Source organism: Tyto alba, unplaced genomic scaffold (assembly GCF_018691265.1).
Source record: "Tyto alba isolate M040663 unplaced genomic scaffold, T.alba_DEE_v4.0 Super-Scaffold_46, whole genome shotgun sequence".
Lineage (NCBI taxonomy): Eukaryota > Metazoa > Chordata > Aves > Strigiformes > Tytonidae > Tyto > Tyto alba.
In genome coordinates this window covers 9,943,801-9,965,001 of record NW_024881322.1, presented here as the reverse complement: position 1 = coordinate 9,965,001, position 21,201 = coordinate 9,943,801, and the positions used below count along the sequence as shown (strand labels likewise).

At 39.1% G+C, this 21,201-nt stretch overlaps 1 protein-coding gene across 9 annotated transcripts in view; it reads left to right on the top strand.

Annotated features, from left to right (window-relative positions):
• The window catches only part of ELMO1 (engulfment and cell motility 1), a 306,368-nt gene that overhangs the window by 109,774 nt on the left and 175,393 nt on the right, over positions 1 to 21,201 (top strand). For all 9 annotated transcript variants that reach the window (XM_042806555.1, XM_042806552.1, XM_042806556.1 and 6 more), the window contains 5 exons: positions 2,341 to 2,492; positions 3,353 to 3,431; positions 7,398 to 7,448; positions 9,047 to 9,169; positions 10,501 to 10,632. In XM_042806555.1, the coding sequence (XP_042662489.1) occupies positions 2,341 to 2,492; positions 3,353 to 3,431; positions 7,398 to 7,448; positions 9,047 to 9,169; positions 10,501 to 10,632 (537 nt within the window). The remainder of the gene's footprint in view (positions 1 to 2,340; positions 2,493 to 3,352; positions 3,432 to 7,397; positions 7,449 to 9,046; positions 9,170 to 10,500; positions 10,633 to 21,201) is intronic.

The window sequence follows — 21,201 nt, the reverse complement described above, 5'->3', positions numbered from 1 at the left end:
CTAATCTTGTCTATTTTCAAGAAGGGCCTTTTTCTCCCATAACCAAAACTTCAAGTATGGTAACAGAAATTCTTTTTAACCTATTTTTCTTCCTCTGGAATGAGCATGCCTTATTTATCAGGGTAGACAAGCCTATTATTTCTGGCCAGACTTCATGCTTTAGCAGGGTCTTTATGAATATACCTAACTTGACGTGGAAGTTACCCAGCAGATGTTTTGCATGCATATTCAGTGTGATATGTCATAGCTTTTTAAACACACAAGCCAACTTCATACCTTGGGTTTGTGTTTATGATTAAAAGATGATCAATAGACCCTGGTCCAGGGTCAGAAGAATAAATATGTCTAAGGCAGCCTTTCTTAGACTGAGGTTTCAGTTATCTATACTGTTATATTTCTGCAGGCCCCTGATATGAATATGTTATATCCCCGTGAAGCAATTACACTGCTACTCGAAATACCACGGGAAGGAGCTGCTGCACCAAGAATAATTCATACATGTCAGGGCTTCTAAAGAGGATGGTGACAGCAGTCTGACAAGTTGGGATGCAGTCCGGACATACTGTATTCCTGCTGCACAATTGATCCATGGATGCCTGGTGACTGAGGCATCCAGAGCACATTTGGTTTATTGTGTGAGCAGTGCAGCGTTGCTCTGTGCACACAGTGTCTGTATTGTGGGACTTCTGGACACCTGGCAGCTCAGTACATCAAAAAAACAACTGGATGACCGTTAAGAGAGGTAGGGTAGTACAGTGCTTGTTACTCTAAACAGCACAATGTGCACCATATACTAATGTAAATATTACCTGTGCTGAGGACTTGCACGCAGCGGATATTGAGAGTCCAGAGTAGAAAAAGGCTAATTGAGTTGCTTCTCTCCTCCTGTTCTCTCTGCCTGCATGGGTTGGTTCTTTATTTTCTGTAAAGTCAACAGGTATTCTCCAAACTGAGTTATATTCAGCATAGCATGTTGCTAATGCAAACCAAGTAGCAGAGCAAACAGCAGTGCTTCAGTAGATTAGAAGAAGAAAAATCTGTCCCTCTTCCCATGTCGTCTCCAACCAAAGTTGCAGAAAGGGTGTTTTGCTCCTTCAGTACCACTCAGAATGCCACAAGTACAAAACAACATACTTGTCCACATGTCAGTATTTAACTGTGAATCTTACAGGCAGCTCAGCAGCTTTTCCAGGCACAAGGGCATGCCTTTCTTCCTCCAAAAAGAGAACAATGACAAGGTCTAAGCAGGTATCCGGAATCAGAAACAGTATAATCACATTAGTGGCTTGTAGCATGAGCACTGAAGAAGCGTGTGGACTTGAAGTTTATTGGAAGGAGCGCATCAATCTTAAGACAGGGCCCCTGTAGACTGTTACTTGACTGTAAAGAGCAAATAACTGTGGTCACGTGACATTTCTTCTGTCTGTCTGTGCTTCCTTGGGCACCTTTCAGCTTGATTGTGCTGGTATTGGTGCATTCAAGGAAAAAACGGGCAGTTCCCGCTTTGAGGGCCAGCAGAAAGCAAGGTTCTCCCCGGGAAGCCGGGTCTGTGGGCCAGGCAGCATGGGGAAGAACGCACGTTGCCACATCTTGCTGCACAGTTGTGTTGGCCCTGCAGTTGGGTGTGCATCATGCCATTGCCACGCTGCAAAAAAGCAGAGGTCAGGCCTGGTTTTAATTAACGTGCCATTTGTTTGTGGCAGCCTGCTGTAAAAGCGAAGGTTGTTAATGGGTGAACACTCAGCGAGACTGGACTCTAGACAGCCTTACGGAACCAGTTGTGCTGGTAAACCATCATCAGAGTTTTAATTTGTAACTTGGAGAGCTTTCACTGGAGCTGGTAACAGCAAGGCGGGGGAAGAGAAAAAAAAAAAAAAAAATCATATTTTGGTAGAGTGTGTGTTGCCAGAGAGCTAGATGTACATTTCTCTTTTGCAACAGTTGCCTTGAGCCTAGATATTTGTTTAGATAAAAGTGACTGCACAGATTTCTACTGGACAGAATGGGAAGTATCCTCCTTGTCCTTCCCAAAGTTTTCCTCACCAAAAATATATCCATTCTAGTTCTTTAATGTTGATTTATCATGTTTGTGAAGTATGTATTTTGTTGGTATGAATACTGACATAAATTTACAGTGATTTGTGCCAGCTGAAGAATCTATGCCACTGTGTCCTTTGAAGGTATCTCCAGTACCTGGTTGGTTGCTTTCAGGTATTCCCTGATATTCAGACAAGACTACTTTTATTCTAATGCCTTTCTGAGCCATGTCCGCAGTTTTCTTTCTTCCTTTTCCGTGTTTTCGTGACAATTTGTAAATTCTCTAAATGTTTGGATTTGTAGATAGCAAGCTATGTGAACAAATTTGCCTCGGACATCTCTATCTTGCAACGGTCTCTAGCAATCCTGGAATCGATGGTGCTCAATAGCCATGATTTGTACCAGAAGGTGGCACAGGAGATCACAATTGGGCAGCTAATCCCACATCTGCAGGGGTGAGTGTCTGCAACTGCCACCTAATATGGTGGATTTTTTTTTTTTTTCCCCGCAAATGAGCATACCATATGAAAAACAGAGTCTGTGACTCCTGTATTCACTGTAAGTGGCTGGATGACTGATAACCAGCTTAGTGGAGTTGCTTGATTTTTTTTTTTTTTATTTTTATTTTTTTTTTTTATTTTTTATGCTAAGATGCCTGTGTAGTTGAGAGTGGGGAATGAAGAGCACCCCATAGTGATAAAATGCTTAATGCCATTAGTATACAAGTGGGTTTTTTCCCGGATGCTGGGAAGTGTGTAAGACAAAAATTGGTCAAATTTTGCTAAAAGTATATTTGAAAAAGGAGAAGCTTCTTCTTAAACAGTTAACACCACACTGTGCGGTGGTTAAATGGATGGAAACTGCCTCTTCTAGCATAGGGTAATGTATTGTGTATAGTTATGCTTGCTTTCCAACTGGGACATTTTCCACTTGCCTGAAAAGCTCTTAATACCTGCAGGTTCATCTTCAGAACCCTGTGGGGAGGATTCTTCTTTCTACCTTTAGCTATTGGGCATTTGGCAGAACCTGATTGTCTGTGCTGGTGCTATGGTCAGTGGAGGGTCAATGGCACTTCAAGGGTGTGATTCATTCCACCTTTCTTGAATGCTGAGTCTCCCTCTGGAACATCTCGTATCTCTTAATAATAGAGACAGCCTGGCCATGACCCACTTTGACTGATTACCTAAGGCTGACATGGTTAACATTAAGTGCAAACAGTCCTTCCATTTCTACCTGCAGTAAGGCAACTGGAAGGTTTTTACAGTTTGTGTGTATTCATGTTCTTCACTCATGTTTATAATTTTGTTCCAAACAGGACAGACCAAGAAATCCAGACATACACCATTGCGGTAATAAATGCACTTTTCCTCAAAGCACCAGATGACAAGAGGCAGGTAAGTTGTTGGGTCTTATATATCTACGTATCATTAGGAAGAGTGTGTCGTGTTCATACCTGCAGTTGTCCCAGTCACACTTTTGCTGCATTTAATTCAAACTGAAACTTGTTCTACTGTTTCATGCTGGTGTATCATTCATTTTAATGGTGCTACCTCCACCTTGCACCAATATTAGTAGGGATTAAGCATTCTTCTGTGCTTTTGTAGTTCCCTGTAACCTCACATGAACCATACTGACTGTGGCTGGCTGTAGTATTTATTGTACTGAACTCTTTGCCAGCCTTGTAAAACCAGGCTATGTTTTGGTAAACTGTTTTCCCCTCAGATTTTTAAATAAAAAGTGCATTCCTTTTGAAAATTGAAATATCTTGCTATGTAAGCATTTAGTGACTTTTATAGTGTACTATTTTAAGTAAACTTTAGTGCCAGAGATTAGAAGTCTCAAAAGGAAATATTTCAAGATTGCTAGTTGCTGTTAAATGAGGATGGAATGCAATTTGTTATGAAATCGAGAAGTTTTATCCATGCTTGTGAAGCCATTAGCCTGTGTTAAAACAGATTTAGTCATTTGTTTAACATTTCTGTCACCAGGAACAGTAATGATAATTTTTGTGGTGACACACTGTTAGTGTCCAGAACAAGTTCACTGAGAGCTGCTGGTCGGTTCTGACCAGGATTTTCCTTAGATTTATTTACATTTAAGAATGCTGGAGATTGTTTAAACAGACATCAAAGCCCTAATGGGTAGTTTTTGTTTCTTGCTTCAAAAATATTTTTAAAATTGTAAACAGCAGAAAGCAAAACCATGGTTTAACAAAAAAAAAAAAAAAAGTTTTTTTTCCCCAATCCTTTTTTCCTTCTTCCTCCAATGTAGTCTTTAGTTAAGGGAAGAAGGCACCTTATGAACAAAAATCAGAATTAAAACTTTTTTTCAACTTTGGCATAAATCTATGATAGGTTCTTGTAAGAAAAACAAAGATCTAACTTTTTACATTTATAAATAGTTGCTACTGCTTATGTTTCTGTGAGAAGTATGCTTTGGTCAGATTTGAAGTTGAGAGACATTGTCAGATGTAGGTAAGTCTTTCATATTAACCACTGGGCAGGTGTTCCTGAAGATGAGAGTACCACAGGATATTCCCAGCAAGTAAAACTGTTTCACCAACAGTGTCACCACCCAGTGAGGCTGGCAGTAAACCAGGCAGACTTCACTTCACCTGTAGTACCTGCCCCTGTGACACAAAACTGATAGTCATGGAGTTTGTGATGATCAGAATATCATGATCTGACTTGGCTTAAAGACTAATAGCTCCGACACAGAAATTTCCATCAGCCTGTAATAACCTATAATAAGTAGTCAGTTTGGGGTTTCTCTTTGTATCTGCCTAGTGGCTAATTAGTAAACCGTACATGGAAGACGGTAGGTGTCCATTAGCATCAAGACAGGGTTAACTGATATAATTTACTGAATTCTGTCCTTCTAAGACAACGAACTGAAGTGATGCAGTCCAATGTAATTATCTGACGGTGAGTACTCAACAGTTAAGGTTCAGCACTCGCCACTAATTATGGGTAGGAGTGAGAAACTGCACCAAACCCCGTGTGACTCGTGGAGCTTTGGCACCATCTCTGCTGCTGTCTTACGGGGACCAGCATGATGTGGATGACTGCACTGCAATTAAGGAAAGGATTTAAATTGGTGCTGATATCTGAATTCCTTCCCCCCTTTTTTTTTTTCTTTTTTTTTTTTTTTTTTCCTATTTCTGTAATACAAAAAGCCAAGAGGTTCAAGATTTTTCTTTTTTAATGAGGATTCACTGGTCACTTTACTTCCTCTGCCACTGTCAAGGACCAAATCATGTAGAGAAACCTAGGTTATTTAAAAAACAACAAAACCAAAGTATTTATTGAAAAAGAGCTGAGAGTTTAAGCGTTGAAATGATACTCTGAATGTTTGAAACACCTTTTTTTGGCAATTGTCTGCATTTTTGCAGAGCTGTGTTGCTATGGGAAATGAGATGGCAAATTTTGTCAAATAATTCTTGTTCTCACCTGTTACTACAATACTTATTTTAGAAGAGGCAGCTTATCAGCTGTTAATAGCGATATAGCCTTCTTGGAGACAAACTTGATTTTGATGAAATAATTGGTTTAGTGAGTGTTTCTCCATCAGTTTTTGTTCCAGTGACAAAACCCAGTATCCTGATAACAGCTTTTTAAAATTACAGGTATAAAAAAGAAGTGAAAATTTAATAATCCTCTCCAAAAAGTGAAATAAAAGAATTCCTATTTTTTGCCTTGAATGCAGAAAAGACTACCCCCTATTCTTTACCTGCCCATCTTTTGGCAGTGGATATACTTTGACAAAATCAGCCAGTCTGTTCCCGGTAACATGAAGTATATCATGTACCTGGCACTCCCCCTGCAGCTCACTTAGGCATTTGCAAAAGAGATGGAAGCAAATGTATCAATCATTCCTTCGCTTTTAATACACAGCTGAAACCTGTACAGCCAGGAAAGGCTTATAAACTAAATCTGAGTTTCTCTTGTTTTTAGTCCCCTCTTCCTTCCTTACCATTCCCATGTTCTGTTGCAGCACCCTTTATCTGGTATAAAGAAAACAATTAATACCCATGACTGCCTCCTGTCTCAGAATTATTTTCTTTTTGCAAGCAAGCTCTCACCCTATCACTTCCTTTATTTCCATTGTTTCTGCAGCCATGTTTCAGCAATCCAATCTTTGTTTGTTTTATGTACTAGTCTCAGTTTTCCTGTTTTCTAGTTTCTTGTTTGTTTTATATAAAAGTAACCAGTATGTACTCTGTATTACTCTTCAACTACCATAAAAATCAGCAGGAATTTTAAAAAATTGATTTCTCCTGAAAGTGAACAATATTTTTGTTATGGTGCCAACTGCACAGACATCCTAAGTATGTCCTTAAGCATGTGTCAGCATTGCTGTGATTTGTTGTGCTGTATTATGTAAGGCTGTGATACACGAGCTCTATTTCTAATCAGTGATCTACTAATTCCAAACATTACCCCTTTGTGTACATATAAACAGTGTCTAAATAGCAGTGTGCAATATGGTAACCAAATCCTTAAATAGTATATTTTGAAAACAAGAACTTAAAAATAATGACATGATGATAACTGCTCTAAGTTGTATGCATTGCATATGCTAGCAAATGTCCACATACACACACACTTATACTCCTATATTGATGGGAAAGATCATGGAACTTAAAAATGAGGTATGCATTTGTAGGTATGGCTAAGATTAGACTCTCATGCTTGGTAAGTATAAAATATTCCCTCCTATGCATTGCAGGACAGTTTGCAGCATGGACAGCCAGGATCAGCTGGTTAAGGATGACAGTAGAAGCTTATTCCTCTTGCTAGTGACTTCACACAGGTCTAGAGTTAATGTAAGATAAAACAGTGAACCAGTGCCAACATTGCTACCAAAATACAGGGCTAGAAGTATTATTTGCTATGATGAAACAGTACCGGGTTGTAGGCTGATTTATTGAGCAAAAGGTAAAGCACTTGACTTTAGAACAGCCATTTACATGTTAATGTAAATAAGCACGTTGTTTGACATCTTGTTTTAAAGTCCTGGTTGGCTTCCATTCTATGCTTCCTTCTGTGTTGTTTGGCAGGGGGGGAAGGTTGTGCTGGAACAAATGTCTGTAAATACTGTTTAACCCACAGATGTCCCTCCTGAGGTTTTGGATCACCAAAGTCCTCAGCTTGTGACATACTTTTTTTGCCCCCTTGTTTATAGAGTAGTCTGAGTTTATGACCCCCAAAATAATATGTACAACCATATAGCTGATATGCTGCTTCATTTAATTTATAAGTAACACTGCAGAAATTAAGACTAAAACATTTTAAGTCAGTGGTGGTCTAGGTATGGCACTAAAATACCTAATTTAATTTTTTTTTTTTTAACTAAAACAGGAAATGGCAAACATTTTGGCACAAAAGCAGCTTCGCTCCATCATCTTAACTGTAAGTATATAATTTTCAAAGTTATTTTTCAGTAGCAGATAGAAAAGGTGACTCCAGTTCTAGTGTTCATAGGTTTTATCTTAATATATTTTAATGGCACTTGTATTTTGATATGTTTTGAAGCCTGTAATATACAAGATAAAGGTTTGGTAGCTGAATGGGTTCAAAACTGATTATGGGAAAGGGTATTTTCCCAGTCAAATAAATTGTAGTTTCTTTGTGAAAATATAATACTGAATAAAAGAATAATACCTCAAGCATTTTCTTCCCTTCATCATGAAGATGACGGGTTGTCTGAAGAATTTCTAGCAAGCCCTCTGTGTTAAGGTTTGGAGCTGATGACAGCTGAGTGAGCCTCACAGGGCTTCCCATCTTGCAAAATGAACCTTGGTGTTTTTCGGTTCTATGGATTATTCTATCTTGATAGAGAGTTGCACACAATCTGTCACCACTTGCACAAAAGAAGCATGAAATGTAGCTCGGAGTGCAGCTGATGAATGTAGTATAAAAGGCTTCCATCTGCTATCATGGAAAATCAGAGGGATTTTGCCTTTGACCTTAGAGTAGATTACATCTTCAAGGTAACAAGGGAAGGTGCTCTTTCTCTATTAGGAGAGATGAGGCAGTGTAAAACAAACCAAACAGCAGCCAAACAACCCCTTGATCTTTCTCATTCACTATCATAATTTCAATGATGCATATAAAGAAACCAGAATTTGTCTCAGGAGACATATTTTTACACTGCTTGTATTCATAAGAAATTTGGTATAAGTATAAAGATAATATTATTAGGTGTTAATTTACTATTGTAAAATGCTCTAGTGCCTTTTGGCAGACAGATTCTTTTTTTCTCTGCAACTGTACAATATCAGCTGCTGTATCCATCTCCTACATGATGACTCTTTCCTTATGTACACTCTGCTGTGTTTAGTGACATGAGTCTGTTTGCTGTATAGAACCAGTTGGAGTTTTTTGTCACACCAGGGATTTTTAAATTGTCCATCAGTTTGGTATCTGCTTTCTGAATGAGACAAATCTGCTTGTATGGGGCATTGTATTCTAATGTATTTCTAAGCAATCTTCCTCATACAGAACGGAGTTGTCTGGTAGAGGTAGGATTGTGGTGTGATGTTGATTCCTGCAGCAGTAGCCCTGTTATATCACCGTATTTGCTGGTTGTGTTTGGAGCCTGAATATTTTTCTGCTCAGACAGCTACTCTTAAATATTTTCTGAATATATTATCTTTTTTCTTTTTATTTAGAGCTCTAACGCTCTTGGTAATGAGTTAATTCTTCTTCGAAGTGACTTCTCAGTACTGATTTTTTTTTTAATGCCACTTCTCAACATATGCACAGGCTCTATCTAGTGGCTAGAAAGGGGGAAGCTTCAATGCATTGTTATTGTAAAGTCCTGTCCCTTAAAGTTACTTATTCAGTACCTGAATGAGTAGCATTAGTCTTGGTTTGATTTTCTTTCTTTTTCTGGATTATACATATGCTATTCCATAGCAAACACAGACAGAAATGGATACATTTGAGTGCACCTAATGTAATTTTCAGACAAGATGGCATTCACCACAGTCTCTCGTTTTTTGCAGCATGTTATCAGGGCACAGAGGGCCATCAATAATGAAATGGCACACCAACTTTATGTTCTGCAAGTGCTTACCTTTAACCTTCTGGAAGACAGAATGATGACAAAAATGGATCCACAGGATCAGGTAAGCATTTGGCATGATCTGGTCAGAACAGGAAGAGGACAACTGCTCATTGCTGGGCCTAAAGCTCTTTATGGAGGAAAAGACACAGCTAGGAACACCTACAGAATTAATTCATTCTGTCTCTCTCTCTGTGAAGTTTGCTTATGTTTTCTGGTTGTTAGAAGATGTCCTGGCTATTGCATTCCTTGTGCAAAAGTACAACAAAACAGCCAGGCCTTTCTCCTTAGCATGTAGTTCCATGAACTGAATTTGGTGTCATCCTGAGCTAAAACTCCAAGCAGCGGTCCAGCATTTGTTTCTTTTTTGTACTTCTCAGAAGCAGCAGAGATGTATGTGCCTTCCTAAAAGTGTTTCTGTAGAACTAAAATGAATGTTTAAATGAAAACTCTCTGGCATGGTAGAGTTTAAGTTAATTTGTGTTACAATAAAAACATTTTGGTACTGGGAACCTATATAGTAGTTGTTCATTTGTTTATTGCTTGCTGTGTCCAAACACAAGCTTTAATATTGTTCATTGTGCAAAGAGAGACACTTTCTCCCCTAAGAGATTCAAGTTTAAGTATAGAGTCAGTGAGCCAGAGATGTGTTTTGTATCTTTATTTTTTGTGGCCTTTTTCTAGGCCCCATATAAGAAGGAACCTGATTTCATTTTTAAGAAGGAGTTGTGTTAAAACTTGCTGATAATTTGGAGGATAGGAGGTGGGAGAATGAGATGGTTATAAACATAAGTAACATCATGCTGTAGGATTTTACCTTTCCAGTTTCTTAAGTTTGGCTCTCAGGAAAGTACATGAAGTTAACTGGTGCCTATCTCCATAGAGGGTGACTAAATCAGTATTGTTAGTATTGATGATAGGGTGGTTACCACTGTTTTGAGACATTTCTAGTGATGTGTAACTGCAGCAAGTCTTCTCTTGCCTATTCCTGTGCTAGCAAAATTGGAGTTAACCAAAAGGAGTGAAGAGTTCTGAGCCATTTTGATTTCAGCCAGCAAAGTGCTTAAGTACCAGCTTAATTTGTAATGTGTGTGTTCTCTTGACTTCTGTGGTTAAAATTGTGTAGTTAGTGGCTTTGCTAATGTGGTTCCAGCTTCTGGAAGTCAACACTTAAGCATCTGTATGTGAACCCCACAAACGTGAAGACTTTAGAAAATGGGAACCATAAAGTCATTCTTGCTGACTTTCTCTCCGAGTATGAAGTAAGGAATTTAGACAAATAAGGGTTGGGCAGTGGAGGAAATACAGTATTTTGAAACAGCTTTTATGGTATTGGTTATTAAAGTGAGAGATAAGTTATTTCAACCAATTTTTTTTAACCTTTTTTTAACATAGGCTCAACGGGATATCATATTTGAACTCCGAAGAATTGCATTTGATGCAGAATCTGAACCTAACAACAGTAGTGGCAGTATTGAGAAACGCAAATCTATGTATACTCGAGACTATAAAAAACTTGGATTTATTGTGAGTATTTTTGTGTGGTGATACACTGAAAGTGGGTGAATGCATCTGTTGTAGTACATCTTATAATCATTCAGTTATCTTACTTGGTCTGCTGGCTATTTCCTACAAGGGAACAGCTTGCTTGGTTTTTTTTTTTTTGTTGTTGGGTTTTTTGTTTGTTTGTGGTTTTAAGGTGGTGTGGTTTTGTTTGTTTTTGTTTTTTTGTTGTTGTTTTTTTTTTTTTTTTTTTTGCAAATCCTTTAATCCTGTTAGCCCAAAGTAACTGCCTTAGCAGAAGTTAGAGTTATTTCAAAGAAATAACTACCTGAGGTTGAAACATGTAGTTTTGCATATTGTGCCAAAATTAGAATCTAACTTTTAATGATATCTTGGATGAACAGGCATTGTCTAATGGATCCATGGCAGACCCGTAAAGTCATTGTACTCTGTTAGTAATAATGTGGACTATTGAGCACAATAAATTTGAGGTAGGACTCTCTCGTATTTACTTACAGGGCTTTGTGTTTCAGTTGCTTGAAGTCCTTTTGTCTGTGAGTAGGTAATGCAGAATCTCTTACCCTGCCTTAATCAGACCATTTGGAGTTTTGGTCTTGCCTGTAACTCTGTTGGGGAACAGAGCACAATCTGGCTAAACTGTTGCATACATTTATATTAATGAATAATATATATTTGTCCCACTCTGGAAACAGGGCATGCACATGTACACTGAAATCAATATCTTGATTTATTGTTTATATTAGATTAGTATGCAGTTTTCTTTCCCCTTTGGTAAAATTGTATGCTTCATATCTTACGTGACTTATTACTTTGCTGTTGGCCTAGCAAATGTACACTGAATGTAGCACAGTAGTCACAGTTATAGACAGGGTGGTTTTAAACACTGCTGGTGCAAGCTGAAGCTCACTGTGCAGTTTGAGCGTTCTGCTCAGCTCTGTGGCATAGGGCTTAACATTATCCAGTTTCCTTGTGGTTTTGGGTGGAGGCTTTCTGGGTTCTGATAGTTGTTTTCATTACTGATGAGTGAGGAAAAATTACTGCTGTATCAGTGCTGTTGTATCTGTAAGGAGTCATAAGTAAATAGATGAGAAGGGAGGAACTTGGAATTTTGGGTTTGTAATCATGATAGTAAAGCTATTGTTGTGAAGAAGCTTTTGAAGCTCAGTGTGGTTTTTTGGTGTCTATGAATCTGTTCTCAGTTTCTGTGCAATAGAAGAGCGTTGCTATCCCAGCTTCTGAGACTGGCAACTCCTATGGTGAGATGAGCAGAGGACTTTGCCCTTAAGGCCAGAACTAAAAGAAAATGAAGACCCTGGCTTAGAGACAAATGGGCTGGGTATACAGCCTCCAGCTTGTGGTGAATGAGATTAGAGATGTAGGTCACTGTCGTAGGAGGAGAAAAAGTAACTGGTGGCAAAGAAGGAAATGGTGACATGCAGAGAGGGAATGATGGGGTATGCTGAAGTCATGGTGGGGCTGTACACACAGAGGTTGTGGCATACGGAAGAATCAAGGAGATCAGATTTAAAACACTTGTTCTCTAATTCAGGCCAATCACTTCTGGGTATCTGCTGCTCACTCTAGTTTTATGAGATGTTGAGGACTCTCAGCTCCCACAGACATCACTGGCACCTAAATATTTAGCACCTCTGAAAATCTGATCTTGCTTTCTTAAAGCTTTAAATTTTACTTTGAGATAAGAGTACAGCTGACACTGCACATACAACTTCTCACAGCTGGAAAGGCATTTGACATTCCTCACACAGTTGGGGAAGGAAGCAGGACCTGACGATCTCCTGCGTCGCACACGGGCTGTGCTCTGGCTGGACTCCAGTTAGCCTGGCTGCCTTCACCCCATCTACTTCTTTTCACTCCGTCATTAAAGGGTCTTCAGCGCTTTCATAAATTGCAGGTAGAGGGATGCAATAGCAAACTGATCTATGCTCTGAAGAATGGGAGGTTTCTGCTCCCCGTTTTGGCTGTGTGGCACAAGAAGAAATGCAGCCAAATAGGAGGCTGCCTTCATTCCACTGGTGTTGGTGGTCATGATGCTAATTTCTTGAACTGATTAAACATTCTTTCCAAGGGGGAGAGTAAAACCATGTCTAGCCATCAAGTTGTTCCTGGACTGCTTGTGCTCTTTCTGTATGCGAAATGCAAGAATCCCGTTCATTTTTCTCAGCCACATCAAAAAGCTTTGCCCCACTATAAATGTAATGTCAACAAGAGATGAAGTCCAGACATGATTTCAGAAGTTTACAATATCATTTGTAAAACTACATAGTTAGAAACCTACTTCCAGTTAAAGAAACCACAAGACCTCTCCAGATGGTTGTGATGACCTGTGTGACATTTATTATGGGCAAAGAGATTTTCAGATGAGACAGTCTCGAGGAGATTTATTAAAATGCTGATGAATGCAACAAAAGATGACCCAGTTAGGAGATCTAAGATATGCTCCACCCTACTGAATTATTTTCCGAGTCAGTTGCAAATTAAATGGCCTGAATTCTCTTTTCCTTCCCTCCCCCCTTTTAAAATATTTTAAAATTGGATTACAGAAATAGAAATGTCATTTTGTTCAGTGATACAAAGTGTAATGGTGTTCATTTAGGACCACTGGCAAGAATTTCTTCTGTAGGCAAATACCTGATCTATGGGAAAAGATGAGAGAGATGCTGCAATGTAGCCACAAAAAAAGTCAGTTGTTAAGCTAGGCTATATATGGAAAGATATTTTCAGAGCAGCTAAACTATTAACGCCATTTTCTGCATTTCTGAGACATCATCTAGAACCCTGTATAATTTTAGTTACCTATGCGGTGACTTGTGGACTGAGTGAATGCAGGATGAGTGCAGAGGGTGAGGCCTGTGCAGTGATGAAGGAGATGTCTTACAAGAGTTAACTTAAAAAGGTTGGCTTGTTTAGCCAACCGGGCTGAAGGCTGTGGGAATATCAAGTGTACAAATGCTGAGAGGGAGGAAACCATAGGTAAGCTAAAAGGCAGTGATAGTAATAAATTTATGGAAAAGATTTTAAATTGGAACGATGGGGACAAAATTCATTACTGGTTTAAAGATGGAGCTTGATCCATTATGAAGGATTTATATACTATGATTGACAATGGTGGATCCAGGAAGCAAAACACATGAGGACTATATGGAGGAAAAAAAATACAAAACAAAACAAAACTACAAAACAAACAAACCAAAACCTCAAGGTTGCTTAGAGAAGTCTGAAAGGAGACATGAGTAATTAGATGGATAGTGACTTAAATGGCAGTGCAACTGATATGTTAGGCATTGCAAAAACCTTCTAATGTAAGGAGAAGCAGCACCAGAATAGATAGTTTGGAGGATTTGTCTTGTAGAGATCTCTGGAAAGAAATTTCAGAAATAGCTGAGAGTAACTAAAGCATGCCCTAGTCAGAATGTAGACCTTGAGGAGCTTCTGAGATTTCTTCCAGCCTTGTTTCTTTCTCTTCTTCATGTCCCAGATAAGCAGCTACTTTGTTTTATCTTTTGAACTTATTCTTCAGAAGTCCCTTGTTTCACAGCACAATATCCAAGTGGCTCTCTGAAGATAAAAAATATTCCATTTTCTCATGGGTTCTTCTGTGGTGCTTCTCATTATCTCTTTGAATAGTTCATTAGCTGAAGCCTAGGGATAGTGTGCCCATTTAGAGATGAAGAGGTTTTTCCCCTTGAATTTTCTGGCTAAGGAAAGATGGTCAGGACTTTATTTTTCAGTGCATGGCTTCTGTTACACCTGTGTGAGCGTTACTGTCTGCAAAGCCGAGTGTATCAAGTCAGGCATTTGGAAAATGGAGAACATACACTTAGAGACTGTCTTGCACCTAACCTGTCTTGTGGTCTGTTTTAGTGTCTCCTTGTCTCTAGACATAGCTTTCTCACCAGGCCAAATCTGTGGCTGACTTAACTGAGAGGTTTGGTCTGAAGTTTAGGTTCTCTCTGTTCCACCAGCCAATGGGAAGTACTTGTTCAAAATATCACCTTTGCAAGAATGAGCCGCCTGTGTGTCAGAGTGACTGTACTGAGTCAGTTTTTATTTTTATTTTTTTTTCTCCAGAGTAGGTGAAACTTATTCACTATATGGAATGGAGAATCCTTAGGTTGCTGTGGCCAAGAATAGCTTAAGACAAAGTCAGTAGCTGCCTGGATAACTACCCAGCATGATTTATTCCCCTTGGATCCATTTTTCTTCTTTCTGTATGTTTATTCCCACAGCCATCTTGAATAGAAACCCTTCTCAGGCTGTCTTCTGTACGACTTCTGTCTCCAGCAAAAAATTAGAACGATTGTGCACAGTAACCTCCTTCATGTCATGATATATTCCATAGAAGAAGTCCCTTCTCTGACCTAAAAACAGGAAGTTATCGGGGAAATAATTTGTAATCATGTAATTAACATTTTGTAATGATTACTTGCAAGACAGGCAAACTCAGATGTCTGCAGCAAGTGCTGACATACTCCAAACTTTAACTGCTGTCCTCTTCAACCTGTGTAGTAGGGCTCTAGTGTGTATAATTTCCCTATGCTTACTTGGACGCTGCTCATTCCCCCACCTCATTTTCATGTTACGCTCCATCCATGTCCTTACCCTTGCCTCAGGATTTGAGAATGAAAAATTGAAGTTAAGCTTTGGAAAACAGCAGGGTAAAGGTGTTTTTTTTTTAATATTTGTTTTTCACTACCCAAATCTATATTAATTGACAATGAATTAAGTTAACTTTCCCCAAGGCAAGTCAGTTTTGCCCATGATGGTGACTGGTAAGCAGTCTCCCGGTCCTTATCTCGACTCACAAGCTTCTTCATCCTTCTCCTCCCCTGGCTCTGTTGAGGAAGGGAGTGGGTGAGCAGCTGGGTGGGTGTGTGGCTGCTGGCCAAGGTTAGCACACCACACCTTCTTTCTGTGTTTCGCTAACTCTGTCTTTATGCTGCTTCTGGGCTCACTCCCTCAGCCATGGTACCTTGGAGGCTCCCTCTTTTCTGTGTTCTATTGCAGCCTCCTTACTGTGTTATCTCACTTTCGTTTTTGACTCCTTATCTCCTCTGGCCTTTCTCTCTCTGTTTGTTTTCCTAGTCTTTGGTTTTGATTTCCCAGTCCATCGGTCTCTTTGTTTCATTTTGACCTCAGATTGGACCTGTCTCCTGATTGCTGATCCCCATTACCTCATTCATTCAGTCTCCCTGAATTTCCTCTTTTTCTATCCCCAGTCCCTCCTCGTGATGTGGTTCTGCTCTGGGATTTCCTTGCCTCCCCCTCTCCACCTCCTCTTCCCACCCTGTTAGTTCCTCCATCAGCCTTTGCACTGAAAGTTATCAGGACTTTCTAAAGACAGACCCAAATTACATTTTTCCTGTGTTCTGTTTTCAGAAGGGGATGGACTGGGTTTAGCTGCATGTTCCAAAGATTACTATTTGCCTCTGTGTGGAAAATTTCACTTGCCATGATAAGTGCTGTCCAAGCTATTAACAACAGAGAACAGGATCTAGTAATGGGAAGCATTGGGCAACCGTAATAATAGTCAGCACTACGAGCCCCACATCTGACTTGTAAAGAAAATGTTTTCCTTTAATTTTTTTAGCATAAAGTGTGGGGTTCTGACTTAAATACCTCAACCACAGATTAATTTTTTTTCTAAAGATACAGTGGTACTTTTTGCTTATTATTTTGGGCTGTGAAATAGTTGCATCCTAGTTTTGAAGAATTTAACTTAAACTGTTGATTTATTGTAACCTAATATTAATGATAAATTATATGACCACAGATTTGAGGCGTGGGTTTACTGGTGATGGTGTGTGTGTGAAAAGGAAGTTTGGATTTCTATTGATAGAAAGGCAGTAGACAAATACATAGATAGCTGTATGATAATCACTCATCCTTTATTACTGACTAATTACTAATTACTATTAGAAAGAAGTAAAGAGTTATAGTGAAATCACACAGTGAAAGGACAGTGCACAATTCTAGGTTATTTGCATAGTGTGGATTAGTGGTAGTCAATTAAATCATAGATTGAGATGCACTCTAAAAAGGAAAAACTGAGCAAGACTGGGGTAGGATTGGGATGCCATGCTCTGCAGGAGCATTAATAGTCCTTAAATTCTCTGGAGTTACTGATGTCAGCTAGATCTCTGAAGCCCCTTCATTCCAGCTGGTCATCTGGGTTAATGGCAGCAGTCTGCCTTGCTAGGGAGGGTAAAATTTTGCCAGGAGGAATGGTGAGAAGGAGATGGATGGAAACAAACCCCATGTGATGCATTAACTTAGCTATTCTTGTTGAAGACCTGAGGATGGTCACCCTTTTTCTTCCCCCCAAAAAAGAAAAGCCTGAGTGTTTGAAGTCTTCCAGCCTTATGAGTTGTAGGGCTGGCAAAAACCTGAACAGGAAGCTCAAATTTTGTGATTTGGGGACTAAAATCTGGAACTGGTGTAAAATGCTGAAAAACTTATAAAAAAGTTCTCGAATGGTATAATTTTCAGCTATTTTGTTCACAGCTCCCTGATGTTTCTTCCTATTGGTGATACTCTGCAGTGATGGGAGATCTTGCATTGTTTATCCTTTAGGGAATCTTTTCAAGTATAATGAAAGTAATGCTTTCTTACATTCAGATTCTCTTGTTGGCTTTGGCAGTGGCAGAGGAACATTTTTTTAGAATGATACTGTATGTGTGCCAATCTAGATCTGATCCTTTTTAAAATTTTAAATGGATAAGATTTAATTGTTGGCTTAACGATAGAATAGCATAGATGACATTGTACCACTGAAAAGGATTTGTAGTTTTCCATCCTCCTCCACTCTCTCAACTCCCACAACCCTCTCTTTTCCTATCTACTATTTCAAAACTTGTGAGATCACTTGTTGCTGGAAAAAAACCCCAACAGTGTGAGATTTCCTTTTGCTGAGCTATTCACATATGCATTGGTTGAAGCTGCTTTACCTTGAGACAGAAGTGCCCGACCTTGAGTCTAGTTCCCATATTTCTATATGTAACAATGTCCCACACTAAAGTAAAATCCTTTGTCATTAATTAATGACAGCTAATAATTAAGCACCATGCAGCAGAGCAGAAACCATGTCTAATAGCACTTCACCAGAAAGGAGATTCGTCTCACTTCTCGTTGTAGTAAATGTTTCAGAGATTTGAGTGTACTTTTATTTAACAGAATTAAATTCGCAGGTGGTATGACCATAAAAAAACACATGGTCTGTCATTTGCCACTGAAATTCCCTTAATAGTGAACCAGTGGGGTAACGCAGGGATGTATATAGCACTTATTCTCATTTTTAGCCTTATGACCAGTAGAGGTTGCTCTTCTCCATCATTTGCAAGCTTCACTCTCCATTCTATAATTCAGTTCTGAAGCTGAAATTTTTCAGTGGGTATTTTAGAAATAAGCCATTACTGATTTATTCCTCAGGGTAAGTTTTGGAAGATGAAGAGTGATCATACATATGTATTTCTAGATGTTATGAGAGAGTATTGTTGTATAGTGACTATTGCTTTCAGTATTTGATCACCTTTTAAGTAGAAAGACATAGATGGAGAGTCATACAAAGGCATTTGCTTTTGTAAACACTTATTTGGATGTACTTGTGACAAAACAGAACTTGAGGACCAGTTCTGCCATTTCTGTTTTTAGAGAGTAAAATTTATCTGTATAATCCTGTTGCCATGTATAGGAATATCACAAGAACCAGGGCTAGTCGCTTGGAATAACAGCCCAGGACCTCAAGTAATATTGATCTTAAATCAATGAAAACATTTTAACTGATGTAAACGTTTGAAATGCTTGTGTATTTTATTAATTTTGTGTGCACCAGAAATGCAGCACCACCTTGTATTAGAACAGCATAAAAGTTGAATGTTTTTAGGAAAGGGCAGAAATAAGATACTCATTAAAGCCTTAATTCATTCCCTTCCCTCTTTGTCACATTTAATTACATGCATGTACAGTATTTCTTCTATCTGCCTCGACTTTTTTCCTCCTTTACACTTTGCTCTGCATTTCTGTCATGGTCTTTCTCTCTCGTTCAGCCCTAGGCTGATATTTACAGTCCTCCTTCCCACCTGCTTCGGTTTCTGCCCTACCACTGTTGCCCTCCTTCCTTTAAGCCTTCCTGCTCCCAAATGCCTGACTTTGACCCTTTCCTCCCACTACTGCTGTGTGCCCTTCTATTTAGCTTCTCTTTCCACTCCACTCCTGGTTTGCTTCTTCTCTGACCCTCAAAGGTGGAGCCAGGGGATGCTCAGGAGAGGTGGTATCTTTGGAAAAAAAAAGTGTGTGCTCCAAAGAGACTTGTTAAATTCAGTTCATCCTGAGTTTTTATAATGTGGCCAAATGTAACCTACCTTCCAGAAGAATTTCAGGACTGACACAAGAGCAAGTCTTTTATGAAACTAGAAGTTTTTCTTGCTTAGCATGAGTGGGCTGGAGTTTCTTGACAAAACAACTGTGTAAAAGTTAATTTAATAAGATCAGTACAGTGCTTAATAAAACATTTTTTAAAATGATAAAATAATTTGCTGAAACTTGCCAAGACATTTGAGCCTGAAGAAGATGCTAGGCATTCCATCCTAACACTTAAAATAGTTGTAAAGTATTAGAAGCAAAAGAGTCTAAAAATGGAAAGTGTCAGACAACGAACTGCAGGTTTCACAACCAGTTTTTCTTGTAATTCAAACATCTTTCTCAAGTTTCCATTTGCTTTTGACATCTTGCTTCCCTAACATTTCTGTGAATGTTGCTACTTGATAGATCTCTGGCAGAGCAACTGCAAGTAGAGGTACTGAAACCTGTATTAGAAAGGTGAACAAAATATGTGAAGTACAAAAAAAGAAAAACAGAATGGGAGAGGAAGGAACTATATATGAACTGATGATACGAAAGATGTAAGTAAGGGTTTTACTAGTCTATACTGTCATTTGGAGGAGCTGCAATCATTAAGTCCAGTTGTTAATTTTACAGTTAAATTTCCTGTATCTGTATGGAGATAATTCAATCTGAAAAGGTTTGGGTGTTTTTTTTTTTTTTTTTTTAACTTTATTTGCTATTTAAAAAAAAATCATCTCTATTTCACTTGTTGAAAAACAAAAGAATACTTTAATTCTATTAGCTTAATATTTTAGATTATTTTACAGTATGCAGGTCCATAAGGTAGTCTTACATAATGTTTTCTAAGTAAATACTTAGTTCTTCTCTTTACAGTAATACTGACTGTCTATCAGGATTGTTTTTAATATTAACCTGAAGATAGAAATACTTGATTTACTGTATTTATATGGCTTGATATTATTTGGAGTACAGCTGAACCTCATATTAAAAGAAAGATGCTAACTTACTGCACAGCAGAGGGCACTAGCAACACACCAGATGTAGGTGGTTCACAAAAGTTGTTCAGCAGCTCACTTGCATGGGTATGGAATTGTTTCAGCCTTAGAAATAGTAGAAATAACTGTTTTGGGCTGTAAATTTCCATTTCTCAGCTGAATGGCAGCAGATGTTTAGGTGTTTGAATGATACCTCTGGGGGCAATAAGAAGTTACTTAGTTTGTTTTGCATGTTACAGTTTGTTACACAGTACACTGTAGGTGGAGTTTCTTTTCTGTCTGGCAAATACTGTTGAGATATTTTTTCCCTCTGAAATAATAGTTCATTCTTGTATCTGAGTGTTTTTCAGCCTCGTGTAGGCTCCACGACAGGCACACATTCTTGCAATCTTGATTTTTTTTTTTCCCTTCTTTTTTCTCCAAAAAGTTTCCGTAAATCTGTAAAAGATAAGATTTTGTAAATGTAGTTAAAGATCTAATCAGAAAAACTTACATTTCATTGCTAGCTCAGGCCATGTTCTTCAAACATGAGCAACAGCAGCAAAGCATCAATCTCTTTCCAAACCTGAGAGGCAGAAATACAGAGATCACGGAGGTGCCACCCAAGTTTACTCTCCTAGCCATCCTGTGCTTGGTGCTGTTAGGAGCCCATAGGTGTGTGACCTACTGCATTCTTTCCCATAAGCATAATCTCATAGTTTTAAGTTACCGTTTGCCATAGACAAAGCATTTGGTGTTTGTGTGCTAAGCTGTGGAAACACAGGACATCGTTGGAAGTAGGACTGCTGCGTGTCGCGCGAAGTACTGCCCACTGAGATTTGCAATTTAGCAGGATTCATGCTGAAACTCCACTCTCCGCACCAACATCGAGATTTGCTGAGACGTTTGAGTCAATGTGTGTCTCCCCTGGTATAGTTTAGGGGAGGGAGGCCCCCCCGGTTTAGCGTTTGATGCGCAGATCTCTTCTGCTGAGGCCCTTTGGGCAGCACGGGGAGATGCCTGCTGAGCCGAACCAGGGGCACGGCGTGGTTGCCCTTCGTGTGAGCAGGGCAGAGCTGGTGAGGAGGGTGTGGGGGGAGACTCCCCGAGGGAGAGGGGTCATCTCCTCTGGGCACAGGGGCAGGTGCTGTCTGGGGACTCCGTAGCTTCTCAGCCAAGTGTGATTGCAGTGGGGGAATAGATACTGAAGGACGGCAAAAAAATGAGATGGGTGGTG